The sequence below is a fragment of the Trichophyton verrucosum genome, assembly GCF_000151505.1.
Source record: "Trichophyton verrucosum HKI 0517 chromosome Unknown contig00740_1.f1.exp, whole genome shotgun sequence".
Classification (NCBI taxonomy): domain Eukaryota; kingdom Fungi; phylum Ascomycota; class Eurotiomycetes; order Onygenales; family Arthrodermataceae; genus Trichophyton; species Trichophyton verrucosum.
In genome coordinates, this window is record NW_003315259.1 from 1 (window position 1) to 22,778 (window position 22,778).

The 22,778-nt window shown below is 49.4% G+C and overlaps 9 protein-coding genes across 9 annotated transcripts; 4 read left to right on the forward strand and 5 right to left on the reverse strand.

Annotated features, from left to right (window-relative positions):
• Positions 1–272: 272 nt before the first annotated feature.
• On the reverse strand, positions 273–1,548 carry TRV_06584 (uncharacterized protein; the record flags this gene model as incomplete). The annotated part of the gene is made up of 4 exons (XM_003019335.1): positions 273–645; positions 834–971; positions 1,145–1,252; positions 1,409–1,548. 4 exons carry the CDS (start codon positions 1,546–1,548, stop codon positions 273–275), a joined length of 759 nt encoding a protein of 252 aa, XP_003019381.1.
• Positions 1,549–1,784: 236 nt separating this feature from the next.
• Positions 1,785–2,770, forward strand: TRV_06585 (uncharacterized protein; the record flags this gene model as incomplete). Its single annotated transcript, XM_003019336.1, has 2 exons — positions 1,785–2,244; positions 2,304–2,770. The coding sequence occupies 2 exons, from the start codon at positions 1,785–1,787 to the stop codon at positions 2,768–2,770; spliced, it is 927 nt and encodes a 308-aa protein (XP_003019382.1).
• Positions 2,771–3,977: 1,207 nt separating this feature from the next.
• On the reverse strand, positions 3,978–5,030 carry TRV_06586 (uncharacterized protein; the record flags this gene model as incomplete). Its single annotated transcript, XM_003019337.1, has 1 exon — positions 3,978–5,030. The coding sequence occupies one exon, from the start codon at positions 5,028–5,030 to the stop codon at positions 3,978–3,980; it is 1,053 nt and encodes a 350-aa protein (XP_003019383.1).
• Positions 5,031–5,362: 332 nt separating this feature from the next.
• On the forward strand, positions 5,363–5,662 carry TRV_06587 (uncharacterized protein; the record flags this gene model as incomplete). Its single annotated transcript, XM_003019338.1, has 1 exon — positions 5,363–5,662. One exon carries the CDS (start codon positions 5,363–5,365, stop codon positions 5,660–5,662), a length of 300 nt encoding a protein of 99 aa, XP_003019384.1.
• Positions 5,663–7,456: 1,794 nt separating this feature from the next.
• On the forward strand, positions 7,457–8,488 carry TRV_06588 (uncharacterized protein; the record flags this gene model as incomplete). The annotated part of the gene is made up of 1 exon (XM_003019339.1): positions 7,457–8,488. The coding sequence occupies one exon, from the start codon at positions 7,457–7,459 to the stop codon at positions 8,486–8,488; it is 1,032 nt and encodes a 343-aa protein (XP_003019385.1).
• Positions 8,489–9,036: 548 nt separating this feature from the next.
• TRV_06589 (uncharacterized protein) lies at positions 9,037–12,803 on the reverse strand (the record flags this gene model as incomplete). Its single annotated transcript, XM_003019340.1, has 4 exons — positions 9,037–10,460; positions 10,532–11,566; positions 11,631–12,381; positions 12,579–12,803. The coding sequence occupies 4 exons, from the start codon at positions 12,801–12,803 to the stop codon at positions 9,037–9,039; spliced, it is 3,435 nt and encodes a 1,144-aa protein (XP_003019386.1).
• Positions 12,804–15,585: 2,782 nt separating this feature from the next.
• On the reverse strand, positions 15,586–17,652 carry TRV_06590 (uncharacterized protein; the record flags this gene model as incomplete). Its single annotated transcript, XM_003019341.1, has 2 exons — positions 15,586–16,764; positions 16,822–17,652. The coding sequence occupies 2 exons, from the start codon at positions 17,650–17,652 to the stop codon at positions 15,586–15,588; spliced, it is 2,010 nt and encodes a 669-aa protein (XP_003019387.1).
• A 327-nt stretch (positions 17,653–17,979) lies between these two features.
• TRV_06591 (uncharacterized protein) lies at positions 17,980–19,644 on the forward strand (the record flags this gene model as incomplete). The annotated part of the gene is made up of 2 exons (XM_003019342.1): positions 17,980–18,287; positions 18,372–19,644. The coding sequence occupies 2 exons, from the start codon at positions 17,980–17,982 to the stop codon at positions 19,642–19,644; spliced, it is 1,581 nt and encodes a 526-aa protein (XP_003019388.1).
• Positions 19,645–19,999: 355 nt separating this feature from the next.
• TRV_06592 (uncharacterized protein) lies at positions 20,000–21,801 on the reverse strand (the record flags this gene model as incomplete). Its single annotated transcript, XM_003019343.1, has 7 exons — positions 20,000–20,176; positions 20,222–20,479; positions 20,603–20,654; positions 20,781–20,957; positions 21,025–21,439; positions 21,501–21,704; positions 21,768–21,801. Coding segments are annotated over 7 exons (1,317 nt in total), but the record flags the coding sequence as incomplete, so codon positions are not given.
• Between the last annotated feature and the right edge of the window lie 977 nt (positions 21,802–22,778).

Genomic DNA, 22,778 nt, shown 5'->3' on the forward strand with positions numbered 1-22,778 from the left:
GTACTCTACCATCTACCATCGAGTATCTACTCCGTACCTATGTACCTCTACCCAGTCCAGTAGATCAAAGTCAGTAATACGGCATGGCCATCGCACCGTCCTCTCTCCATCGTGCATCATCTCCATCATGCATCTCCATCGCATCCCAACCATCCCATCCCCATCCATCATCGTCCTCAGCTTGCTTTTTCCTCCTCCTTTTTCTTTTCTAGAAGACCAGAAGAACTCTTCCCCTTATCATTCCTTAGTGACTTAGTAGTTGAGTTAGTGAGTTAGTGACAGCAAGGATCCCTCAATCCACCGCGTTTCATCGCCTTCTCTCGTCTTCTCGAAGGTCTTAGCCTGGGCTTAATTCTTCTTCTTCTCTGGCTTCTCTTTTGCTTCTTCTCTCTCGAAGACGACGAGGAAAAAGCAACGCCCGAAGAAGCAAAGAAAAAGACGAAGAAAAAGCACTGATAACCAAGGCCCAAACTTGATCTCTTCTTCGTCGTCTTCTTCTTCTTCTTCTTCGTCTTCTTCTTCTTCTCCGTCTTCGATTCTTCTTCTTCGTGGCTTCTATCATCCTGCCTGGCTGGCTGATCTTCGTCTTCGTCTTCTTCTCTGCCGGCCTCTTTTATTAAGCATCCTCGTCTCTGCGTCGCTTTTCTTTTCTTTCTCAACCTCGACTTCGACTTCGACTTCGACTTCGACTTCACCTTCAAGGACTCAGTCAGTCAGTCTCTCTCTCTATCTCCCTCTCTCTCTCGACGGCGAGGTTCTTCTATCTCCTGGTTAGTCTCTTTCTTTTCCTATTATTGTCATTCCTGCGGTTGTTATTCTCTGCGCGGTCTCACCGTCTTTCGCGGCGTCTCTGGCTATTTCTCTTCTTCCTGCTCTGCTTCTTCTCTTCACTGCTGGACGGCGGAGACAGACAGACAGCGCCGTCTCTACTCTTGTTACTCTCACTGTTGCTGTTGTTATTGTTGCTGCTGCTGTGACGTTGGACTCGACCTCAGCATCACCAGAATAACATCACCACCAGCAACATCGCCATCACCATCACCAGCAACTACAGCTACAACTACAGCTACAGCTACAACTTCACAATTCAAGATCTATCACTGCTTCTGCGTCTCTGCCTGTCTACTCACTGTTGCTTACTGACGCCTCTAGTCTCTCGCCACCGACTTCGGCTTCTTCCTCCCCACTAAACAAAAAAACCGCCCACACGAAGACACGACCACGACCATCACGACCGCTCTTATAACACTTCCTATACACTCGATACACTCTTATACGCTCTTGTATACTCCTATATAGACTGGCTCCGGCTGCATTGTGCATTGACGACCCACGACTCACGAGGATAGAGGCTAGACGGGCGGATCTCTCTCATTCGACTTCACCTTGTTACTCATTACTTATTTACACTGCATCAACACATCTCTCTGCCTGCAGTCGGCCGGGCGACCCCTTGACCTTGACGCCTCTGGACGCAGCCAGCCGTCGTCCGCTGCCAGCAGGAAATAAGGACGCTGCCTGACTCGTGCTCGCGGCATTGCACTGCATCCGCTACCGTCAGACCTTGCCAGAGACAGGAATAGCATCGACTGCCATCGCTTGTGTCTAGGGCTCTGCATCTGGCCGCTCCAACAAGACATTGTCCAACCATATCAAGGTACACCATTCTCTCTTTGCATTATAATATCTATTTGAAGATATCGTTGACTGACTTGACTGATTAGTATATGATCCGGGAGCCTACGCCTCTCGACCGACTTCTACCCCTGGGTAGTGGCCACATCATGGATATAACCACTATACTAAACAAAAAGGCCTCCGTCTCCATCGTCGCCGCAGACGTCCACCAGCTCCAGCAGCACCTCGCCCAGGCCACCGCCCAGTCGCAGACAGACGATGCCGTAAAGTCCAGGTCGCCCTCGGAGCTCGGCGCCTCAGAGCACCACCGCTCTGCCTCTGCGCCCCCCAGCGAACACCACCACCATCACCACCACCACCAGCCGACCTCCAGCTTCCCCTCGTCCACCCAGTCGCTGCCGCAGATGGCCCACCTCGCCCAGTACCACGTCCAGGCTCAGGCTAACCACGCCAGCACCTCTCCGGGCTACGCTCACAGCGCGCATGGCTCAGACTACGGCAGGAGTACCACCAGCATGAGACCGACTGGCCTGCCCGCCCTCAAGACCTTTCACTGCCAGACCTGCAGCAAGGGATTCGCCAGGAGAAGCGACCTCGCCAGGCACGGTAAGACTTACCCATCTACTCTCTTATATCTTTTATATATAAGTTACTAACGTCAATAGAGCGCATTCATAGTGGGATTCGACCGCACGCGTGTGACTGGCCCGGCTGCGGTAAACAGTTCATTCAGCGTTCTGCCCTGACCGTCCACACCCGCGTCCACACCGGCGAGAAGCCTCACATGTGTGATCGCTGCGGCAAGCCCTTTAGCGACTCCTCCTCGCTCGCCAGACACCGCAGAATCCACTCCGGCAAGCGGCCATACAAGTGTCCCTACGCCAACTGCCAAAAGACCTTCACTCGCCGCACCACCCTCACCCGCCACCAGAACCACCACACCGGCACCATCGAAGAGGCCGCTGCTGAGACAGAAGCAAACCTCCGTCACAGCAAAGACCGCTCCACCACCAGCAGACCCTCAGAGTACTCCGAACCGGGCTCCGCTCACTCTACTCCCTCGCCCGCCCAGCGCCCTTCTCTCTCCCCGGGCAACGAGCTCCCGCCCCTAAACCTCTCCTCCCGCCCCTAAACCTCTCCTCCCGCCCACCAGCGGCTGGTGGCCCTACTTCCGCCGGTGGTGCTGCAGACTACTACACCTCTCTCCCGCCCCATCTCAGAACGGACTTTGCAAACTCCAGTCCTCGCGCCTCGCCCACTTCCCCTTCGCCAACCCTCACCAGCCTCTCCGGTCCCGCCTCCTTCCACCACCACCACAACCACAACAGACCGTCCCTCACCTCGCACCCGTCAGGCTACGCTCCCCCACAACCCCTCGAACCGCCTGCAAACAGCGACCCCAGACCAAATAGCGTCGCCGGCAGTCCCCATCTGTCCTCTGTCGGCTGGGCGTCCCCGACTCTAAGCAGCATGCCTTCTCCCAGCTCTGCCTCTGCCCCGGAATATCCTTACCCTGAACCCTCAAACCATCAATATCCCGGCAGCATAACGCCGCACATGTTCTTCCCGCGACGACCTCAATCGTCCGAGCCAGAGAACTACGAGCTGAAACCGAAGCTCGAGCTCTAACACCCGCCCCTCCGCAACGACGTCAAAAACAGTCGAAGCGAATTCAACCCTTGTTTCCGTGACAGTATTATTAGCAGACTTTTTTCTCTTATTTCCTTATCTTAATTCCCTATGTCAATCCCCCCGGCCTATAGAGATACCCTCTGCTCTTCACTGAGCGCATTCCCCTCCCCCCTTCCCCTACCACTAAAAAAATCCTCATAATAGCATCCCCCCCATCTCCTACCCATCTATTCCTATTTCCTACTATTTTTCCTGTTTCTCATATTTCCTTTCTTTCCTATGTCTTATCTATTTCCCATCTATTTTATATTTCCTTAATTTCCTTAACCTCTGCGTCTTGTGTGTTGATGTCTTTCCTATCTGTCCAACGGCTCTCATCTTACATCCGTCCATTTTTCCCATCTACGAGTTTTTCAGCTGCTTTTCTCATCGGCATTATCACATTACGTTAAGCAGGAGCCGGAGCTGGAGCAGTGGCATCGTCGTTTAACTTACATTTTAACCGTTACTCTTGATACTGCTACATTGTATGTTCCTTTTTCAGTCGGCTGTCTGCTTCGTTTGCGCACCTCTCTATCATCTAGTCCTTTATTTATATATTATAGTTAATGAAGATCCTCTACAATCCATCCAAGCTCAGCTACCAACTTCCCGACTAATAATACATCTACTATACATCTTGCATGCATGCATGCATCATCTTAATATTAATCCTGCTTTCCTCCCCGCCTGATCCCCCAGAAATAATTCCCCCACGACTCCGCCCCAGGAACCATCCGCCATCCCAGCCCAGGCGCATACATCGCCCCTACACACCTCCACTCAACACCACCACCCTCACCCTCACCCTCCCTTTCCACCCACCCTCGCAGCTCCTCGGGATTCACAAACTTGCTCCATTCATGCGTGCCCCGCGGCACCACCCCGATCGGCCAGGGCGCTTCGGCAATGACCTGATTCACCACATACGCAGGCATCGTTCGCGCAATCGTCGAGCCAACAAGCCACCCGCCCGGCGCCACCAGATCAAGACACCGCTGCACAAACGCCCGCGGCGACGAGTGGTCCGGATCAACATGCTCCAGCACCTCGAACAGCGTAACTACATCGAATTTCCCTGCCGTCGAAGCCGAAGCCGAATCCGTGAGGTCCTCCAGCGAGGTATTGCGGTACTCGAATGCGCCGGTGCGAAGATGTTGGTGCAGCGTTGGATCCTTCCTGGCGTGTGAGAGGGCTAGTTCAATCATTACCGGTGACGGATCGATAGCGAGAAGAGAGCATGCGTTGGTACTTGTTCCGGGCGTGCGTATCGTCCTGGCAAGGGACTCGGCGAATATCCCTCCTCCACAACCAACGTCTAAATAACGTAGTCCGCCGCCGCCCTTCTGGTCTTGGTCCTGGTCATGGGCTTGTTGCTGCTGCTGTTGTTGTTGCTGCCGCTGCTGCTGGCCAACGCACGAGGCGATGAAGTCATGTCGCAGCGGGTTCATCAGATGTAATATGCGTGAAGGACCAAGCGGGTCCCACCATGTACTCGCCAGACTCGCGAAATGTGTCATTTCCGCTGAAGATACCGAGGAGGAGGAGGAAGAAGAAGAAGAAGAGTGCGGTGGTGGAGGAGGAGGAGGAGGTGTAGTTGAGTGTTTCCGTCGTTGGCTGTGTATGGCTGGGAGCAAGCCATTGGGGCTCGTGCGAGGCGGGAGAGCGTCAGATAGAGACATGCATCGTCGCAGACAGCCGTATGGTCTGCATTGAGCCATGCTGGGCTGTACACGCTGCGTCGACGTGTGATGCCGCTGGTGCTGCTGTGGGCAGTTGTGTGTTGGAGTCGGCCGGTTATAGCTGTTGCATCGGATGTAACTAACCAGTTGATTGGCAGACAATGGTATCAGATCGGCCAGCAGAGCTCTAGGACCGCCGTCTCGTCTCTCGTTTAACTTAACAGGAGGGTTGGGAGACAGTCAGCTAGTTGTAGCTGGTTATTTATTTATCTTGGATGTTTCGATATTCTCAACTTGGATTTCTTGCTAGGATGCAAACAGTGCAAACATGGAGGACGAACTAACTAGTTAACGAGTTTAATCTCTAGTAAATGAGTTCTATTTCTATCAACCTCCTTGCCGGCCAACTACCCAGCATGTCATTCAATCTCAAGAAGCAACAAAACAGTCTAAAACAAGCTAGAAAACGAAGAGAGAGAGAGAGGAACAAAGGAAAATACAAAGGAAAGAAAAAGGAACCGCAATTTCTGACTTCTGCTGATCCTGCCAATGCCAGTTTAGCAGCTACCGCGCCCTCTGCCACTCTAGGGCTTTCAACAGAAATCCCAGCAGCAGGAATCGATGCGTTTCATGGACATGGGGCCCAAATTCGGTCTCTCTCATTGAGGTAAAGGTTGGATTGCCAGGTGTCCAGGATTGAGGTCTATACTCCGTGAAGTCGAAGATTCCCATAGTGTTCCAGTCGAACACGGCCAGGAACGGAGCGTCCGAATCATCGAGATACTTCATGATTTGTTCCGTTATCTTCGTTGCATTGTGTCTCATCTGCGTATACAATTTACGCTCGATTTCATCACCCTCCGAATTTGCAGGCCGAAACTCCCTTGGGTGAATAGTTCTGGTATTTTTGAATTCCAGAATCGCAAAGACGTGGGATTCGGCGTTCTCATTTGCTTGGTATGACCATCTCAGGTCAACGCGGCTAGTATTCATTTTGCGCTCTCCACCACAAAATACCCGCTCCCCTTTCCGAGACCCTCTGTAAGGGCCTTGTTTATGGGGTACAGCAGCTCAAGGCAGCTTGCCCTGAGCACGTCGGCTTCCGTCTGAAAGTTGATTGTATCGTCAATTGGGAGTGCTAGGGAGTCGAGCGCTGTTTTAGGAGAGGCCGTGATGCGAGATAAGTAACTATGGGCTAGCGTTATCAATGGATCTGGAATCACGATTATACATTTAACCTGTTCGTCGGCTGGTGGCCCGAGTGAGCGATAGTTGTTAGGTACCCTGGCTTCGGGGTAAACCGTGAGGTTTTCATAAAAAGTTTGCTTCAATGTTCTTGCCGGCATTTTTGTTCAAGTGTTGTGAGGAAAGTGAGCTTTTAGTCAATATGGAGAGAGTGTGTGTTGGGTGAGCATGGAATTGGAACTGATATCCAGTTTCAGGATTAAGCAGTAGGCGAGTTTGCCTCTTAAATAGACCTATGGCAGTGAATCATACTGGTGAATGTTTCATATTTCGGTGTAGTGTGAATGGTCTACAGTGGTGAATAGAGACGGGTATCTACTTCCTGCTTTACTTTCAATGCAACCTGCTTTCCTAGAGCAAACACAGACATGTAGGGTTCAAAGAATCGGGTGATAGCTTCATTGATGTAGGCTCCCTTTTAAATACAAACATGCACTAATACCCGATGATTGAGAGACGTGGTTGCAGCAGACTCCAGTATGTGCACAAGCGGTGTAGAGCTCAACAAACGAATGTGAAGGGGGTAAAGAAGGATATAGATTAGAATAAGTCATGAATTGAAAGAGGCAAAGATAATTTCTGTCATACATGTTACTACCCCTTCTGTAGTTGCCACTTCAATGGTCTCACCACCCTGGTGATCGAAAGAGAGTCTTTCATTCTCTTCCGCATGGCCTTGCTAGTTTGATGTCTGTAACCGAAACACATCTACACCCAATTGCTTTGGGAGGTAACATATTCCACTTCGGATCCTTGCTGCCACTATATCCAAATACGAATTAACTGCGAAAATATGATTCCATCTCAGCTAAGCATTCTCCGCCTAATTTCAACTATGAAAACGGCTATGGGGAGTTGAGACTAAATGCGCTTATGGCGTCTAATGCGGCTCTCCGAAGGTCCACAAATTTGGCGTTGCCGCGTTTAGCCCAAAATTAACTTTAAATAATTATATAAGCAGAAGTTACTCGATTGTAATAGGCTGGATTTGACGTCACTTTCGAATAAGGGATTGAGTGAGCTTCTATTGGTCAGCACCCGACGCCACGCCCAACATCTTCAAATATGCCACCGATCATCGGTGATCCAGGTTGAAGTTATTCGTTCAATATACGGCTTCAATCTGCTAGCTACTAGTGTTGGCTCACTCTTTTGGCTCAGTCTTTTTTTTTTGATATTATCTCCGAACAAAGTGCCACGGGATTTTGGCGGGTTATAAGATGGACGAAGACGTAGTTGTGGTGAGCCCTGGAATCCTTTGTTCTCAATTAAGGGACAGTTATTGTACTCTTAATCGAGTCAGTAAACCTCCATTACCTTACTTTTCAGGACAAGAGTTTACTGTTCGCTCTCATACTGCTCCACCTCCGATTCCAGCTCCACCTGGTGGCCTCCCTGTTATTGAGCTCAGTAAGCGCTTTGAGAGACAACAGAAACATCCTGCTGAACGCTGTCTGTTACATCCTCCATCTCCGGGTCACGTTGGAAACCAGATCATCCATTTGAAAATATCCAGGGAAATTCGATTTCGAGATAATCGGAAGTCACAGGTAGGGCTTGTCGATATCTTGAATGTTCAGCCAACCAAGAACAAAGGGCCACAAAAAAATATGACTCTATTTGCAAAATTCTACGATCCTCTTTACAACGACCATGATTCATACATATACGACAGATTTTACTGCTGTGATTACGATTACTCGCATGAAGTTGCAGTGTATAAACAATTGGAGCCCCTGCAGGGAAAATGCATACCCAAGTTCTACGGGTCATTCACCCTGGAATTACCTGTTCCCGGCCATGATACGAATCGTCTTGTTCGGTTGATTCTCCTAGAATATATTCCTGGACGGTCAATAAAATCACATGGGGCCGGAGACTTTTCTCAGCAGGAACGTCAAAGACTTTTGAAGATCATAATAGATACCGAGCTTACGATGTATAAACATGGATTTAAGGGTGGTTTCTACCGTCATGATGATATTATAATCAACTACAACTCTAGATGTGCTCAGCGTACTCGACCAATCGTTCTAGTGGACTTTGGGGTATGCTATTTGCTTCATGATGGCCCTGAATGGTGTGAAATCCCTGTGGCTCGATGGATGAAGCGTGAGGTAGGTGATGTTTGCCTTGCGATCTCAGAATGGATTGACTGGGACTTGGACCTTTGGTATAATCGCATCTATGCGGGGAATACGGAAATCGCTGCTATCAGGATCCTATTTATCCCGCGTGATCAATTGGGCTAGAGAATATACACCAAAAAGCCGGAATCCACGAATTAGTTCGGCATGGACAGTAGAAGCAAAAGCAAAGATTCTCTCCTATTGATGTCAATATTTCCAACTGTGGCTCCCCCTGAAAACGATGTACTATACCTCTGCCTGGACGGCACATATTCCAACATATATTGGACATTTCGCTCCTGTGCTGTGTAATAATCTAGTCACTATAATTATGATACTCTTCTTATTAATAATTTCAAAATATATAACATTACAGACGATATAAACTCAGCGGACGTTTAAGCAGTCGGAAATCGAAGATAAAAGTCTTGATAAAATTCGAACTCGGAGGAATATTAACTCATAACTATATATTCAGGCAAAGCTCAACTCGGCCTTTTTCCCTTGCTTTGCGCATTGATCATTACTCACATTTGATATATCGTCAGATAGGGCCACAAATCATATCTTCATCATATCTATACCACCCAGTCTTTCTTCCTGAATCACCAGGCCTCCCTTGTAGTTATACGAGTTAAATTCTTTTTGTAACAAAAGAAAAGCTGCCAAACTCAAACTGTTTCCTTCGCTCTTCCGCCATCATCAAGACGACGGTGATTATCTCTGCCCATAACACTTGACCTTCCACTTTCTGGACCCACAGGAATACTCCTTTCACTGCCCTTGGTAAGAGATTTGGCAAAGGTGAAGAAGCCTTGACGAAGACCAAGTTCGTGGCTTGGCCATCTTCTGCGGAAGCCGGTGGCTGCGACACCACCATAATCTTCGCCCTCTGCAAACCATCCAGTGCGTCGTTTGACAAACTTCCAGGCCTCGATACCAAGAACAAATATCACCACTGATCCAAAAGCAAGACCCCATTCCCAAGTGATACCTTGGTGTTTGAAAACCTTGGTGTTCAGTCCCGGGATGTAGACAGCTGGGAAAACCGAGAGGGCTCCGATAACAACAGCCCAGAAGAGAAATTGATTCTCCCAAATATCGTGGAAGAAGGGGAAGAAAGGAACAGTGTCGTCGCTGTGGTCACGGTATGGTTCAAGGTTGAACATGCTGTTACGAAGGTGTTTGAATTCCCATGCTGAGATGAGAATAAGCCAAGTCAGCTCAGCGAAAACCACTGCTCTGGCACGGAAAACAACATTGCAGCTATCGCTGGCGGCATGGTTACAATCAATTCCCAGATCTTCCATGCCGTTTCCAACGCCGTAGACCACTATCACGAAGGTAAGCAATGTACAAGCTCCCATGATGATGCCGTAGACCATCATATCAACCACAATCTGCCAGGTAAATACACCCTTCTTGGTATCATGTGGAGGACGATGCATGACTGCGGCGGAAACCTTTTCACGGCCTAGTCCGAAGGCAGGGAATGAGGAGGTCAACATGTTGATCCATAGGATTTGCAGTGGTGAAAGTGGGAAGACAGAAAACCCCTTTTGATCCTTGAATCCAAGGCCCATAATCAGAAGAACTACCTCACCAATGTTCGACGTTAGAAGATGCAGAATGAACTTTTGGATATTTTCAAACATGCGTCGTCCTTCCTCGATGGCATTGACAATACTAGCAAAGTTGTCATCGGTAAGCACAATGTCAGATGCCGATTTTGCAACATCTGAGCCTCCCATACCCATGGCAATTCCAACATCCGCAGCCTGAAGGGAGGGTGCATCGTTGACTCCGTCTCCTGTCATGGCGCAGTATCTGCCGCGGCGGTGGAGCGCAGCGATCATTCGAGTCTTTGTGTCAGGGGCGCATCGGGCAATCACAAGTGGTAGGGAAGGCAGGGCGTCAATCTCTTGGTCGGTCATTCCGTCGAACTCAGCGGCAGTTTTGACCAAAGATGCCGATTCTGCTGCAGATAAGGTGCCAGTGTTGCGTGGAATGATTCCTACTTCCTTTGCTATGGCGGTTGCGGTGGAAGGGTGGTCACCAGTCAACATATGGACACGAATTCCGGCCATGGTACATTCTATATTTTAGAAAGTGGTTAGCATATTGAAGCCTGTGTGCGATCACAAGAGTAAGACGGTCGGCACATACCTTTGACAGCATCCTTGGTCTCCAATCTCGGAGGATCATATAAACCAGCTAATCCTAACAATGTAAGATCACATTCAACTTGATCTCTTGGAATTTCGGTATTCTTGTCAAGGCTTTTAGGGCCGGGTTTCTGAGCAATCGCTAGAACTCGTAGTCCCTGTTCGGCAAGGAATCCCATCTGGTCGAGCACTTGTTCCTTCATTTTAGGGGTCATGGGTTCACGTTTCTCGCCAAATCCAACCGAGGTGCATAGATCCAAGATTCTTTCAACGGCTCCTTTGGTGAAGATGACAGTTCCATCCCCCTGGTCACGTTTGTAGATGACAGACATGCGCTTCACGGTACTATCAAAGGGGTATTCAGCCAGAGGCTTCCATCCATTCTCAGCCTCGAGAGATTTCTTGCCAAACCCAAACCTATGGGCAAACACTTGCAGGGCAACTTCGGTTGGGTCACCCATTGTTTGCCAGGAGCCGGCAGACTCGTCATAGCGGACAGTTGCTAGATTGCACAATGCAGCAGATTCAAGAAAAGCGGCCAATTCAGGGACAACCTCTGGGAGGACGGCTTCTTCAGATCCCTCATCATCGTCATCTTCTTCTGCCTGCTTCTCATTACGAATCTCCTCCTTTCGTCGTTGGTCTCGTTCTTCTTTCTCGGCAGGGACGTCAAATTTCAAACCAGCGGCACTTCGAAGAGCATCTTGCTCGGAGCGTTTGCGCTCGCGTTCCTGTTCTGCCTCCTGTCGGGTTGCTGGTGACTTTCCGAGAGTGACAGTTCCACGGGTTGGGTTAGTAGCATCGTTGGACTTGGTTAGGGAGTAAATTCCCACGCCAGGAAGCCACGCTTTACGTGTTACCATTTGTCCCTGAGTCAAAGTCCCTGTTTTATCTGAGCAAATGTTGGTAACACCTCCTAGAGCCTCGAGAGCACTAAGTTGCCTAACGACCACTCGTCGCTTTCGCATCTGGGTCATACCAACCACCATTGTGATTGTAAGGACGGCAATAAGTGATTCGGGAATAATGGCGATTCCTATTTCGGCAGTTAGTTAAAGTCGAAGCATGTAACTATCGGATGTTACATGGGTTTTACTTACCAGTTGATATGGCATAGATAGCGACTTCGTCCGTCACGTTGAACTTGTTAACTCCAAAGACAATAATAGCAAGCAAGATGGCGCATCCAAAGAGGGAATAGGCAAGTTTACTCAGTTTAATCTGCAGGGGAGTCCCCTCAGTCAAGCCGAGGAACTTTCCAATCGCATCCCAGATACGCAAAGCACCTCCCTTGACTGGCTGGAAGGTGCCGTGCTTGGAAGACATGGAGCGGCCGGCTTTCCTCTTTTTCCCTTGCATAGACTGTGCTATCTTGCCAATTTCCGTATACATTCCGGTAAAGACGATGATTCCACGACCACGGCCCTTGGTTACGGTGGAGGAAGAGTAGGCCATGTTGAGGCGGTCTCCAACACCTACAGTCACCTCATCACCACTAGCTTCGAACTCAGTATCTTTGGCAACGGGGGCGGCCTCTCCAGTCAAAATCTTTTCATCACATTCAAGGTTCATGGCTTCAAAGAGCCTTAAGTCGGCAGGAACAGTATCTCCAGTTTTTATCTGAACAACGTCTCCTGGAACGACTTCTCCTGATGGAACAGTGATGGCGTTGCCGTTTCTGATGACGTTTGCGGAGGGAGAGGACAGAGATCGCAGAGAGTCCATTTTCTTCTCGGCTTTGAACTCCTGGTAGAATCCGATGAGGACGTTGATCACAATAACAGCAGTGATGACACCCCCTTCAATATAATCGGAGACACCGTATGAAAGTGCCATTGCTAGTACGAGGACCTAGAGAAAGAAACGCTGTTATTATTTGGTTTCCCGCCATGATAGGTTGAAGAAGTGATATCATATCAAAATTGTCAAGCTTAACCAATGTTTTAAGAATGATTCTATCATACATATTGATTCACTGGATGCTTACAACACCACGAAGATATCTAGTCTAGATGGACGAAGGGATAAGGGCAAAGTATTGAACTTACTAGTATCATGGCATTTGATATCTGCTTTCCGAGGAGGGTGTACCATTTGACACCCCCCTCCCCAGAGAGCCGATTGGCACCATACTTTTCTTGAAGCTGGCCGACCTTTGCATCACTCAGACCGGTGTCGATGTTGGTATCGAGCTCCTGGGCGAGACGGTCGATAGAGAGCAGAAAGGGATGTTGCTCATACTCTTGATTTATGCCATCCTTCTTGGAAGGCATCACGAAATGTCACACGTGCTCTCTTCGTTCTTTGCCGGGGCAGGAGTCCTTTTGTTATGAAACAGTGTTTATAAGGTGGGAAGTGGAGTCCAAAGATATATACTTTGAACAGCGCAATAGGTGATAGACAAAACGATCGAATACACCTCTCCTGGGGGGGTTCTTGGTATAGTTATAGCAATCAGATATGCTTCACACGGCGAAGAAGCTTGATGGATGCGGGGGCCACGCAGGACTTTATATATCCAGGTCCCGCCCGCTCCCTCCTCGGAAATCGTGTATTTGCCAAGAACACCGCAGAGTTATGGCGGACCAAGTTCGGTACGCTGTGACGTCAGGAACCCTGGGTTACTTTGGCTGCCACCGTCGAGCTCCGAGCGTGCTGGGCGGCGACCAAGGACATGGTGGGTCGAGCCAGCGGCAAGATCCTATCAGGGCGCTGCAACCGCCGGACTGACTTTCGCTCTAGGCCCAGGAGCTTCCCAGGCGAGAGGCGCTTCTGATAGAGAGGCCGCTTGGCGTTCAGGGTTCTTGAGAACCATGATATTATTGTCCCTTGTGATTTCGGCGTGCAGACAGATGGGATGCTGATATTTCCTCGGGATGTTGCGAGCCCCCATCGGAAGGGTTTTTTTCCCAAGGTGAGAAAACTGTGATTTAGGCTTTCCAGTAAACCGGATGGGCTGCCTTATCACATCTTCTTTGACATTCCCCCAGATCCGAGAAACGCGCGGAAAAAGCAAGCCAGCGACTAAGCGCAGGGATTATACGGGTGGAACGATGCATAAAAGCGCTGCTTCATAAATAAAGGACGTTCCTTTCCTCCCCTGCACGCGGCCGGAAAGGCTTGGCCCGCCACTCCTCCCATGCTCGCTCTCTGCGCTCCCATTGGCTTATTGCACAGCCACGTGAGCGCCCGCTCAGCCTTCTTCGCTATTAACCAATAGAACAAAGGCAAGTGGGGCATTCCGTGCATTGCGCCAACCTTGGCGGAGCGCATGGGCCTTATCACGTTTTAGCCAAGAAATTCCGACCGCTTGGCGCGCTCAGCCGCTCGCTTGTTCCGCCGCAGCCGAACGCTGGACGGGATGGACGGCAGTTTCCTCGGTGCTCGGTTCTCGGAGGTCCGCGGTCGGTCTGCGGAGCGTGCGAGGGAGATAGATATGCTACTGCGGAACACAGTGCTCAGTACTAGGAAGATAGGTAGAGAAGAAAGTCACAGATGCATATTCCGTAGAGCAAAAGGAGACCGATGCTGTTGAGAGCAAAAGAAAAAGCAACTATACGGCCCTGCGGGTGTTCCTGCAATAGTAGCCAATGGCAGCAGGCTGGATGCGATAATTCAACACCAGGAACCAACAAAAGGGATGGCTCACCCGCAGCGGAGAGCGGTGAAGGAAAGCTCATATTTCCCAAACACGGGAGCGAGATGCGAAACAGCGAACAAACAAACGGAACGGGAGATGCAACAGTGCAGAGGATGCTCCGGGCTTGTGTCCCATGAACAAGCTTCCTAAGGACATTACATCGCACAGAGGCCACGCTATCCTTGTCCCACGGCAGTCCGCTTCTAGACCAACGTTTCTGGATATATTTCCAATCCTCCCGAGTTAGTTGGACATGGACGCATGCAGCAGCAGTAAACCTCTCCCCCATACCCCATACTCCCTTTCTTCCTCCGCCTTTCCGGCACCAACACATCCTATCGTCAATCAATCCACCCTTGCACATTGGGCGGAATCCGAACACCGGTATCGGGGATTCCAGATGAAGTTTCTACATTCCAGCCCTTCTAAGCTCCGATGTGGCGCACATCTCAAACATAGAGGGGGCCCGCGCACCGCCAGCTTCACCAACTCACAGCATGCCACAACAACCCGACAACCGACCCTCCCAATTAACTACTTGGCTATCCCGCTAGCTAGCTCCCGAAATCATAAATTGCTTGTTCTCTTCCCGCTGAAGCGAGGATAAGGTATATAGGCAGGTTGTGGGAACTGGTGTTCGTGCCATTCATTCGTCAAGCCAGAGCGGAAAGGCTCTGTAGGGGCATGTGATGCTGCAGCTACATCTATACGAACGGTTTCTGCACTTATCACATCTAACCAGTTACTAGTTACTAGGTTATATTGTTATTGCGTTGGCTGGGTGGAAAAGACCTTTCAGGCCCAATTGATTTATTATCGGCAAGCTCGGAAAGGGCATGGAATTCTAGTTACTTTCAATGGGCATATTTTTGGCATCTCCATTTTCGTCACAAATGTTCATGCATAGCTTGTATTTGCTTATTCAGATAACTAACTGCTCTACTCTGCTTCCTTGCCGATGATCAATTATCCTTCTCCTCCTCGGAACGAAAATAAACTGCGTGGGATTTGCTTTGCTTCATCGCTTCGTTTTGCCCCTTCGTTCCCATTGGACATGATCCTCGGCGTTTGCACAACGGATAGAGCTGACTTACTGGTATTCCCAGTTTGCACATTTTCCCATCCGTTCCCGTTAATATCGTATCTCGTAAAAATGATTCATGTCGTCTGTCCACGTAGCATACAGTATAATACAGGCATTAAATGTGCTGTTCATCCCAAAGAGATATTTGTTAGCCCCATCCCTGCCAGGCAGCACATGACAAGTAGCTGTTTTCGGAGCGGGAGCTTCGTCGGAGCCAGCCTAGTTCGCTGATCGATATGTAAGATCTAGTGCCAACGGGAGGATAATCGGGGTCTGATCGCCGAGTAAGAACATAGTGAAGCGTCAATCAGGTGAAGAACATATGCCTGATCTACTTCTTTGCCTTGCGTTTTCCTTTCCGCTTCGAACTTGATGTCGGGGGATCTGGAACGCTGACTGTTCCCTCTACGACATCTTCGCCCTGGTTCTTCAACCGTTCAGTCCCGCTAATGAAGAATGTAAGATCTCGATTCTGCTCTGCCAGATCCTCGTTTGCGGCCTTCAGTTTGGTCACCTCTGCATCAAGAAATTCTACTCGCTCCATTAAGCTGGCATTCATCGTCTTCTCTTCCCGCCATTGCTTCTCCATCGTCCGAGACATGGACTCGAACTTTTCTGCTCGGCGCTCGGCGCGCGCCTTGTCACGCTCCAGAGACGGGATGGTTTCTCGAGTTAAACAATCATACTGCGACTGTAGCTTCTCCATATCTCTGGCAAGCCGTTCTGCTGCCTCCTGGGCGGATAATGCGCTTGCGCTGGCCTTGGAAGCTTTATCTGCGGCACGCTCAACTTGCTCTTCAAAGTAAACGCGCTGGCTCTCAAGTTGGCTGGTGAGTAGGTGGGTATACTCGACGCTGATGTTTTCGAATTTTTCTCGCGGCACGGCATCGCTCCAATCTGGAGGATCGAGCGCGCTGTCTCCCCTGGCTGGAAGTTCTAGGAGCTTGCCATCTGATTTACCCTGGATGATACGGTGGACATAGCCGTCTCCTAGGTAATCCCAGACACGCTGGGAGGTGAGATCCATGGCGAACGAGTGGGATGTCTCCTTGTAGTGATCGAAGGCGTGCGCTCCATCGTACCGCCCACAGCCGATGTTGCCACATATCAGACATATCCAGAGATTAACTTCTGAATGGCAGACGCTACACTCGCTCGGTCCCTCATCCATGGCAAAGTTGACATTCCGCTTCCCTAGATCGTCCTGCGTATACCGACAGACCGGGCACCCACTTCCTTTCCATCTCTGTAGACAAGTGCAGTGAAAAACATGCTGGCAGAGAATCGTAAGTAAACCTGATGTCTCGTCCATACGCTCGAGGCATACAGGACAAGTAGGCAATTCTATCAACGATGGTGTAGGTGGAGCCAGCGGTTTACTCGACATTGTTGAAGGTGCATCCGAAAAGGGAAACGGATCGTTCTTCATATCGGGGAACTTTGACTCCGCTGCAGAAGAACTAACCTGTATCTCCACGTCTTTGACAAATACCACATGGCAAGCTTCAGGCTATGGTAGCAAGTCAGCAGAGAATCATTTCAAAATAAAGAGCACAAAAAAAGATACCTCCATGCTATTAAATAGCTTCCCGTTCCAAGTATTCTGCCATTCCTTGGCCTTTTTCCCACTCCGAAACTTCATTAGAACCATATATCGATTTGCCCTCGCAGTCTTCACCATCCGGAAATGACTAACGTCCTCCATCGTCTGTTCACCTACATACCCCAGAAAATCCGAGGGAGAGAGGTATGACGGGACTGCAAGAATACATAACGTTGTACAATCGTCCAACGAAAGCGTTTCTTCCGCTGGCCCACCTGCGGCTCTGGAACCTGACGCATGAGCAGGACAAGACGCAGATGGATGGTTCGAAGCAGGCGCATGTGAAGAAGACCCTACACCCTGCAAATAGAACAGATCCTGATCATGATTATCCTGGCCTAGCGAAGGTGTTTCCTCTGCATCACGGTAAAGATGAACAATCCCATACACGCTATCCGTCAAACCCAGATCAAGAGGGACATATTTGCCCTTCGTAGCTAAGCCGCTAATAACATTCGACCCTATGCCTCTGGATATCTCGTTATGAACCATATCGACGCCCTGTATGGTGAGGGTGTCTGTTCGGGGATCGTGATCTGTATGTATCTCCGTGTCTTGTAGGGACGTGGTAGCTAGGTGGTTCGCAAGATCGGTGGCAACGTTCGGCGAGGGTTTGGCTTTCTTCCTACGAAACGGCCGTACAGATTCACGTAGGGATTTGAGCGTTAAAGCGTATTCTTCGAGAGAGGTCTCAGTGTTCGGATGTTTTTGTGCGTCCTTTGAAGGTGTATGCGCTGTGCTGGCCTGGGGGTGGGAGAGGACTTCGAGAATGAGGTGGTAGAAGTAGGAGGGCATAACTACCACCGTACCGCCCAGTGATGTGCTCTAGACCACAATACTGCTGGGAATCCCCTCACTCTGCACCCAATAATCCAATCACCAAGGCCTGTTCGGCTTCGTCGGACTCATGAAGTGGATATATTCCTGCAGCTTTGCTGATAACGAGTAGAGATAGCTCCGTAAGTTTCTTGACTAACTGCTGGCGCCTAGCCTAACTAGTTAGTTCGCGCCTAGCGCTTAGTTAAGTTTTAACGACGGCAGCTCCGCTCATCCGCTGCTCCAGGCAAACACTTTTGCTGGCTGCTAGGTACGGGAACAGTCTGTCACTCTTTCGCTGGTACGATGGACCAGCTCACCAGCCACATACTCGAGAAGAAAGTCAAAGAGTTCATTGACTCAATCGAGCCATCTCTAGTCTGCGAGTTGGCCTCCTCCTTGCACCCTGAGAAAAAATCATGTAAAATCTTCTCAGACCCAAAGAAAGGGAGCTATAATGTCTGCTTTCCCATTGTGTTTACGGAGCAGATCCCCGACGCTGCCGATTCAGCGTCAACGCAGGAGACGACCGAACGATGGATGATCCGAATTCCCTTGCTTCCGCGTCTCGCTTTTCCCGAGGAGAAGCTGCGAAGCGAGATAGCAACAATGAAGTAAGGATAGGAAACTTCAAGATGTCCATTGCTGCATTCAAGCTATTGTCAACATGTAGCTAACGGTACTGTTCTATTAAATAGGTTCATCGCCGAGAAAACCACGATTCCTATTCCACGGCTGTACCATTATTCCATAAACCGGGATAACCTCCTTAACCTTCCATTTATGGCCGTAGAGTACATCATGGGCAATACACTCCATGGAAGGATATCAAAGCTTCCTAAAGAGCAGGAGCTGTATCTTTACGGCCAGCTTGCAGATATATACCTCCAACTTCACCGTCACCAGTTTGATCGTATTGGTGCCTTGACGCTAGACAGCAATGACGAAAACTGGGTTTTTGAACATAACCGGCCGCTCACTATCGAGCTGAACGACCAAGAACTCAGCGGCCTGAAGAGCTCCGAGATAATTCCAGCCCATCAGACCTACAGTTCCACGATTGACTACGTCTATACTGTTATGAAATTGGTCTTCAACGACTTCTACCATTCGAGAGACAGCGTTTTCAACGAGACGGATGCACGGAACTATCTATATGGCATATTTGCATCGCAAGGCATTGTGATGGAATGGGTAGACGAAAGGGACAACCATGGACCATTCCTTCTGATGCACGGGGATCTTCGACCTCCCAATATCTTCGTGGATGATGACCTGAACATCATCTCAGTCATCGATTGGGAATGGAGCCACACAGTCCCATCGCAAATGTTTATTCCACCGTCCTGGATATGTGGCCAGGAACTTCCAGCTGCAACTACGAGGCCCTACCACCTTGTACTTGACGTATGCGTTTCTCAGTTTCAGCGAGCCGCAAGAGATAGGGAAGACCAACATTATAACCCAGATAAGAAGCTGAAATTATGTCTTCCCCTGGTCAAACTATGGAACAGACATCTCAAATCGGAAAAGTTGTTCATTGCCTACGCTCTTTTAAAACCACGCTACCTTGGCAATGTCTACTGGAACCTGCTGGACAACATATATCACGGAACTGACAGTGGAGAAAGAGTGGATAGTTTCTATAAACTCAAAGTGCGTAAACGACAGGAAAAAGAACTGCAGAGAGTACTGTCCGACCTCGAGGCTTATAAGAAGGAGTTAGCACTGGCAGGATTAGAGCCAACCCAGCCGGCTGCTCCTCTGGTACTTAAGCCAGCGGAAGGAAAGGATTCCAACACCTTGTCTAAGAGCGGCGAAGATGCGGATTCAGCTATCTACAGGATTTGGAAGAAACTCGACTTCAAAAACATCAAAAACACATTGAGCCCACTTCATTGCTGGGTTCCCTGTTCGCTGGTTGGTGTCAGTATCATTGTCTGTTGTATCATAGCTAAACGGCGACGATGAGGAGGGGGGCCTTACTTTATTTGTCTGCCTTAGAGTTGCTGTTCTAACAACTCGATAGCGGCCTGCAGGGCATCTATTCTTTGTCTGACATCGTCCAGTTCCTGCTCGTAATGTGCCAGCTCCTCCTCAGGAGACATCGTAGCGTATCGGTCTCGCTGTCCCCGCGCATTTCGGGCACTGGAGGACATCAACTCCATCGCTGCGATGTCGCTCCGGATGGTGTCCATGAACGCTTCGATTCTGACAGCCTCCTCCTCGAGCTGCTTCTGCTCGATGAGCCTCATTTGAAGCTCCACCTTAATATCTTCGGTCAAGGACGAGGACATTTTTCTTTCACCTCCCATTAGCCATTCAATCACATCATCTTTTGGAACGGGTTCCTTACGCAAAGTTTTGCTTCGATGTGAGCTTTCAGGACAATATATATGATTTCAGATTCTTGGTTCTTCGAGATGTCTTGAGATAGAGAAGAGAGAGAGAAAGAGAAGGAAGGAAGATGGGAATTCACTGCCTCTTTATAGACCTGAGATGGCTACCCCTCTCTCCCTTTGCAGTCATATATCCAACAGAGCCGTACAGGTGTATCGGCCAATTGAACGAGAAGGGCCAGCCAAGGGGGGTGTTGCTGCCTAGATTGAGACAGGGTATATTCATTCCGGCCAAATGACTGCATATCTAGGCTGCAAAGGACCCCAGAAGGGCAAGGAGCAGGGAGATCGTTAGGATGTTGGATGTTGATTTTGAGGGTGAGAGAGTTGAATAGAGTGATATAGATGGGAGGAAGGGTTGAATGGTTTGAATGTTCTGAAGATGTATTTGAGATTTGAAGGACTGACTATAGAATACGTTGTAGGTTTAGAATATTAGAATAGAGTATTGGAAGCAAGCATTTAAGGTACCGGCCAGATGTTCCGAACCATGGAGCCTTTTGATCCATCCGCCCTTATCGATAACTAACTAGCCATCCTTCATAGCCATCTTCCTCCAGAGCAAGTTCTACAAGAACAAATCTACGCACTGCACTACAACAGCAACAACAAAACAAATGCTTCAAAAGAGCTTTATTGAGGTGTGTTTAGGGGAGTAAACTAGATTTATCTAGAAGTACTTTAGGAAGCGTAAAAAAAAGAACGGACGTGCCAGTCCCAGAATCAGTCGAGCAAGAGAGTTTAGGTAAAAGCATCATCATCCGTTCCCCCAACGCCATTAAAAAGAAACCGGTGTAGTTAAAAGTGGTGAAAAAAAAACGCATCTCATCCCAAGAAGTTAAAAAGAAAAGGTCATTACCCAGCAACGTTCGAACACCCATCCATCTAGTTACCGCCTCGCAACCGCAGCACCAAATGCAACGTGCTCTCCTTCTGGATGTTGTAATCGGACAGCGTCCGGCCGTCCTCGAGCTGTTTCCCCGCAAAGATGAGACGCTGCTGGTCTGGCGGAATACCTTCCTTGTCCTGGATCTTTGTCTTGACGTTGTCTATCGTGTCGCTGGATTCGACCTCGAGCGTGATGGTTTTGCCCGTCAGCGTCTTGACGAAGATCTGCATGCCTCCACGCAGACGCAGGACAAGGTGGAGAGTTGATTCCTTTTGGATGTTGTAGTCCGAGAGGGTCCGGCCGTCCTCGAGCTGTTTTCCTGCAAAGATCAGGCGCTGCTGGTCTGGTGGGATGCCCTCCTTGTCCTGGATCTTGGTCTTGACGTTGTCGATGGTGTCGCTGGATTCGACCTCAAGCGTGATGGTCTTGCCGGTCAGAGTTTTCACGACTGGTTGGGAAATGGTGTTAGTTGTTGTTTCTGGTTGGTGGGTGGTGGGTGGCGAGGGGTAAAATTGCGTAAAACTTACAGATTTGCATGCCACCACGGAGACGAAGGACGAGGTGAAGGGTGCTCTCCTTCTGGATGTTGTAGTCGGAGAGGGTGCGGCCGTCCTCGAGTTGTTTTCCTGCGAAGATCAGGCGCTGCTGGTCTGGGGGAATGCCCTCCTTGTCCTGGATCTTGGTCTTGACGTTGTCAATAGTGTCGCTGGACTCCACCTCGAGGGTGATAGTCTTGCCGGTGACTGCAAGCCGTTAGCACTCGACCTTCTTCCTAACAGCACTGTTGTCTGCCTGGTTCAACTTACGGGTCTTGACGAAAATTTGCATGGTGATGGACGTCTATGTGTTGTAACGAGAGCAAGGGAGGGTACAAGTATATGATGGCTGGCGCGGGGGGAGCTGATGGCACTGGGGAGTTTGGTGTCGAGAAGTGGCCTGATGCGTGATGCTTGATGGGGTTGTAAGGAAGAGGAAGAAAGGGAGTCATGGCAGGCGGCGGGCGGGCCTTTTATAGGGCGGCTGCGCCTTTGCGGAGAGGGGCGGTGACTGCCCGCGCTAAGGCCGAAAGCGGAAGCCAGGGAGGCAGAAGCTGCTGGAAGGTGCGAGAACCAATCAGATGTCGAGCAGTGATGAGTCAGCGGAACAAGCCACCGGCCAGGCTTCAGCCTCGGCAGATGACGTAGAGGTCACGTGACAGGCATCAACCTTGAAGGCGCAGCAGGAAGACGCAGCAGGTGAAGTGAAGTGAAGTGAAGTGACGTAGAAGTAGATATAGATGAAGTGAAGGAATTAAACAATTGATTGATGCAGATATAGCTAGGACCCGAGATGCAGTATGCTAGGGAAGCGAGAGAGTAAGACAAGGAGGGAAAGTCAGGTATGTAAGAGCTGCGTAAATACATCACCAAGTAGATATAGATAGTTATCCATAGCAAGATTTAAATTATTAAATAACTCCAAAAAAAAAAAAAAGATAAAGCAATTCTTCTTTCTTTCATCTTCATCTCAGGTCATAAGTAAGGTAAGTAGGTAAGGATAAGTAATCAGATCATTCGTCGATCCGCATTCTCTCGCAGGACCAAATTTTTTCTTTTCTCATCTCTTCGTCAGTCGGGAATCAAACTGAACGCAACCAGTAAAAAAGCAATAGTCAAAAAACACAGGAAGGCGAAGAAGAAGAAGAAGAAGGATTAAAATGGTGGAAACTCGGAGTGTGGTGTATGGGGTTCAACTCGACCCGTCAAGCCTGCACATGGGCAGAGGCGAAGGCGACGGGGAGTGAAAGCGAAACAAGTAGGAAAGCAAAGAAACAAGAA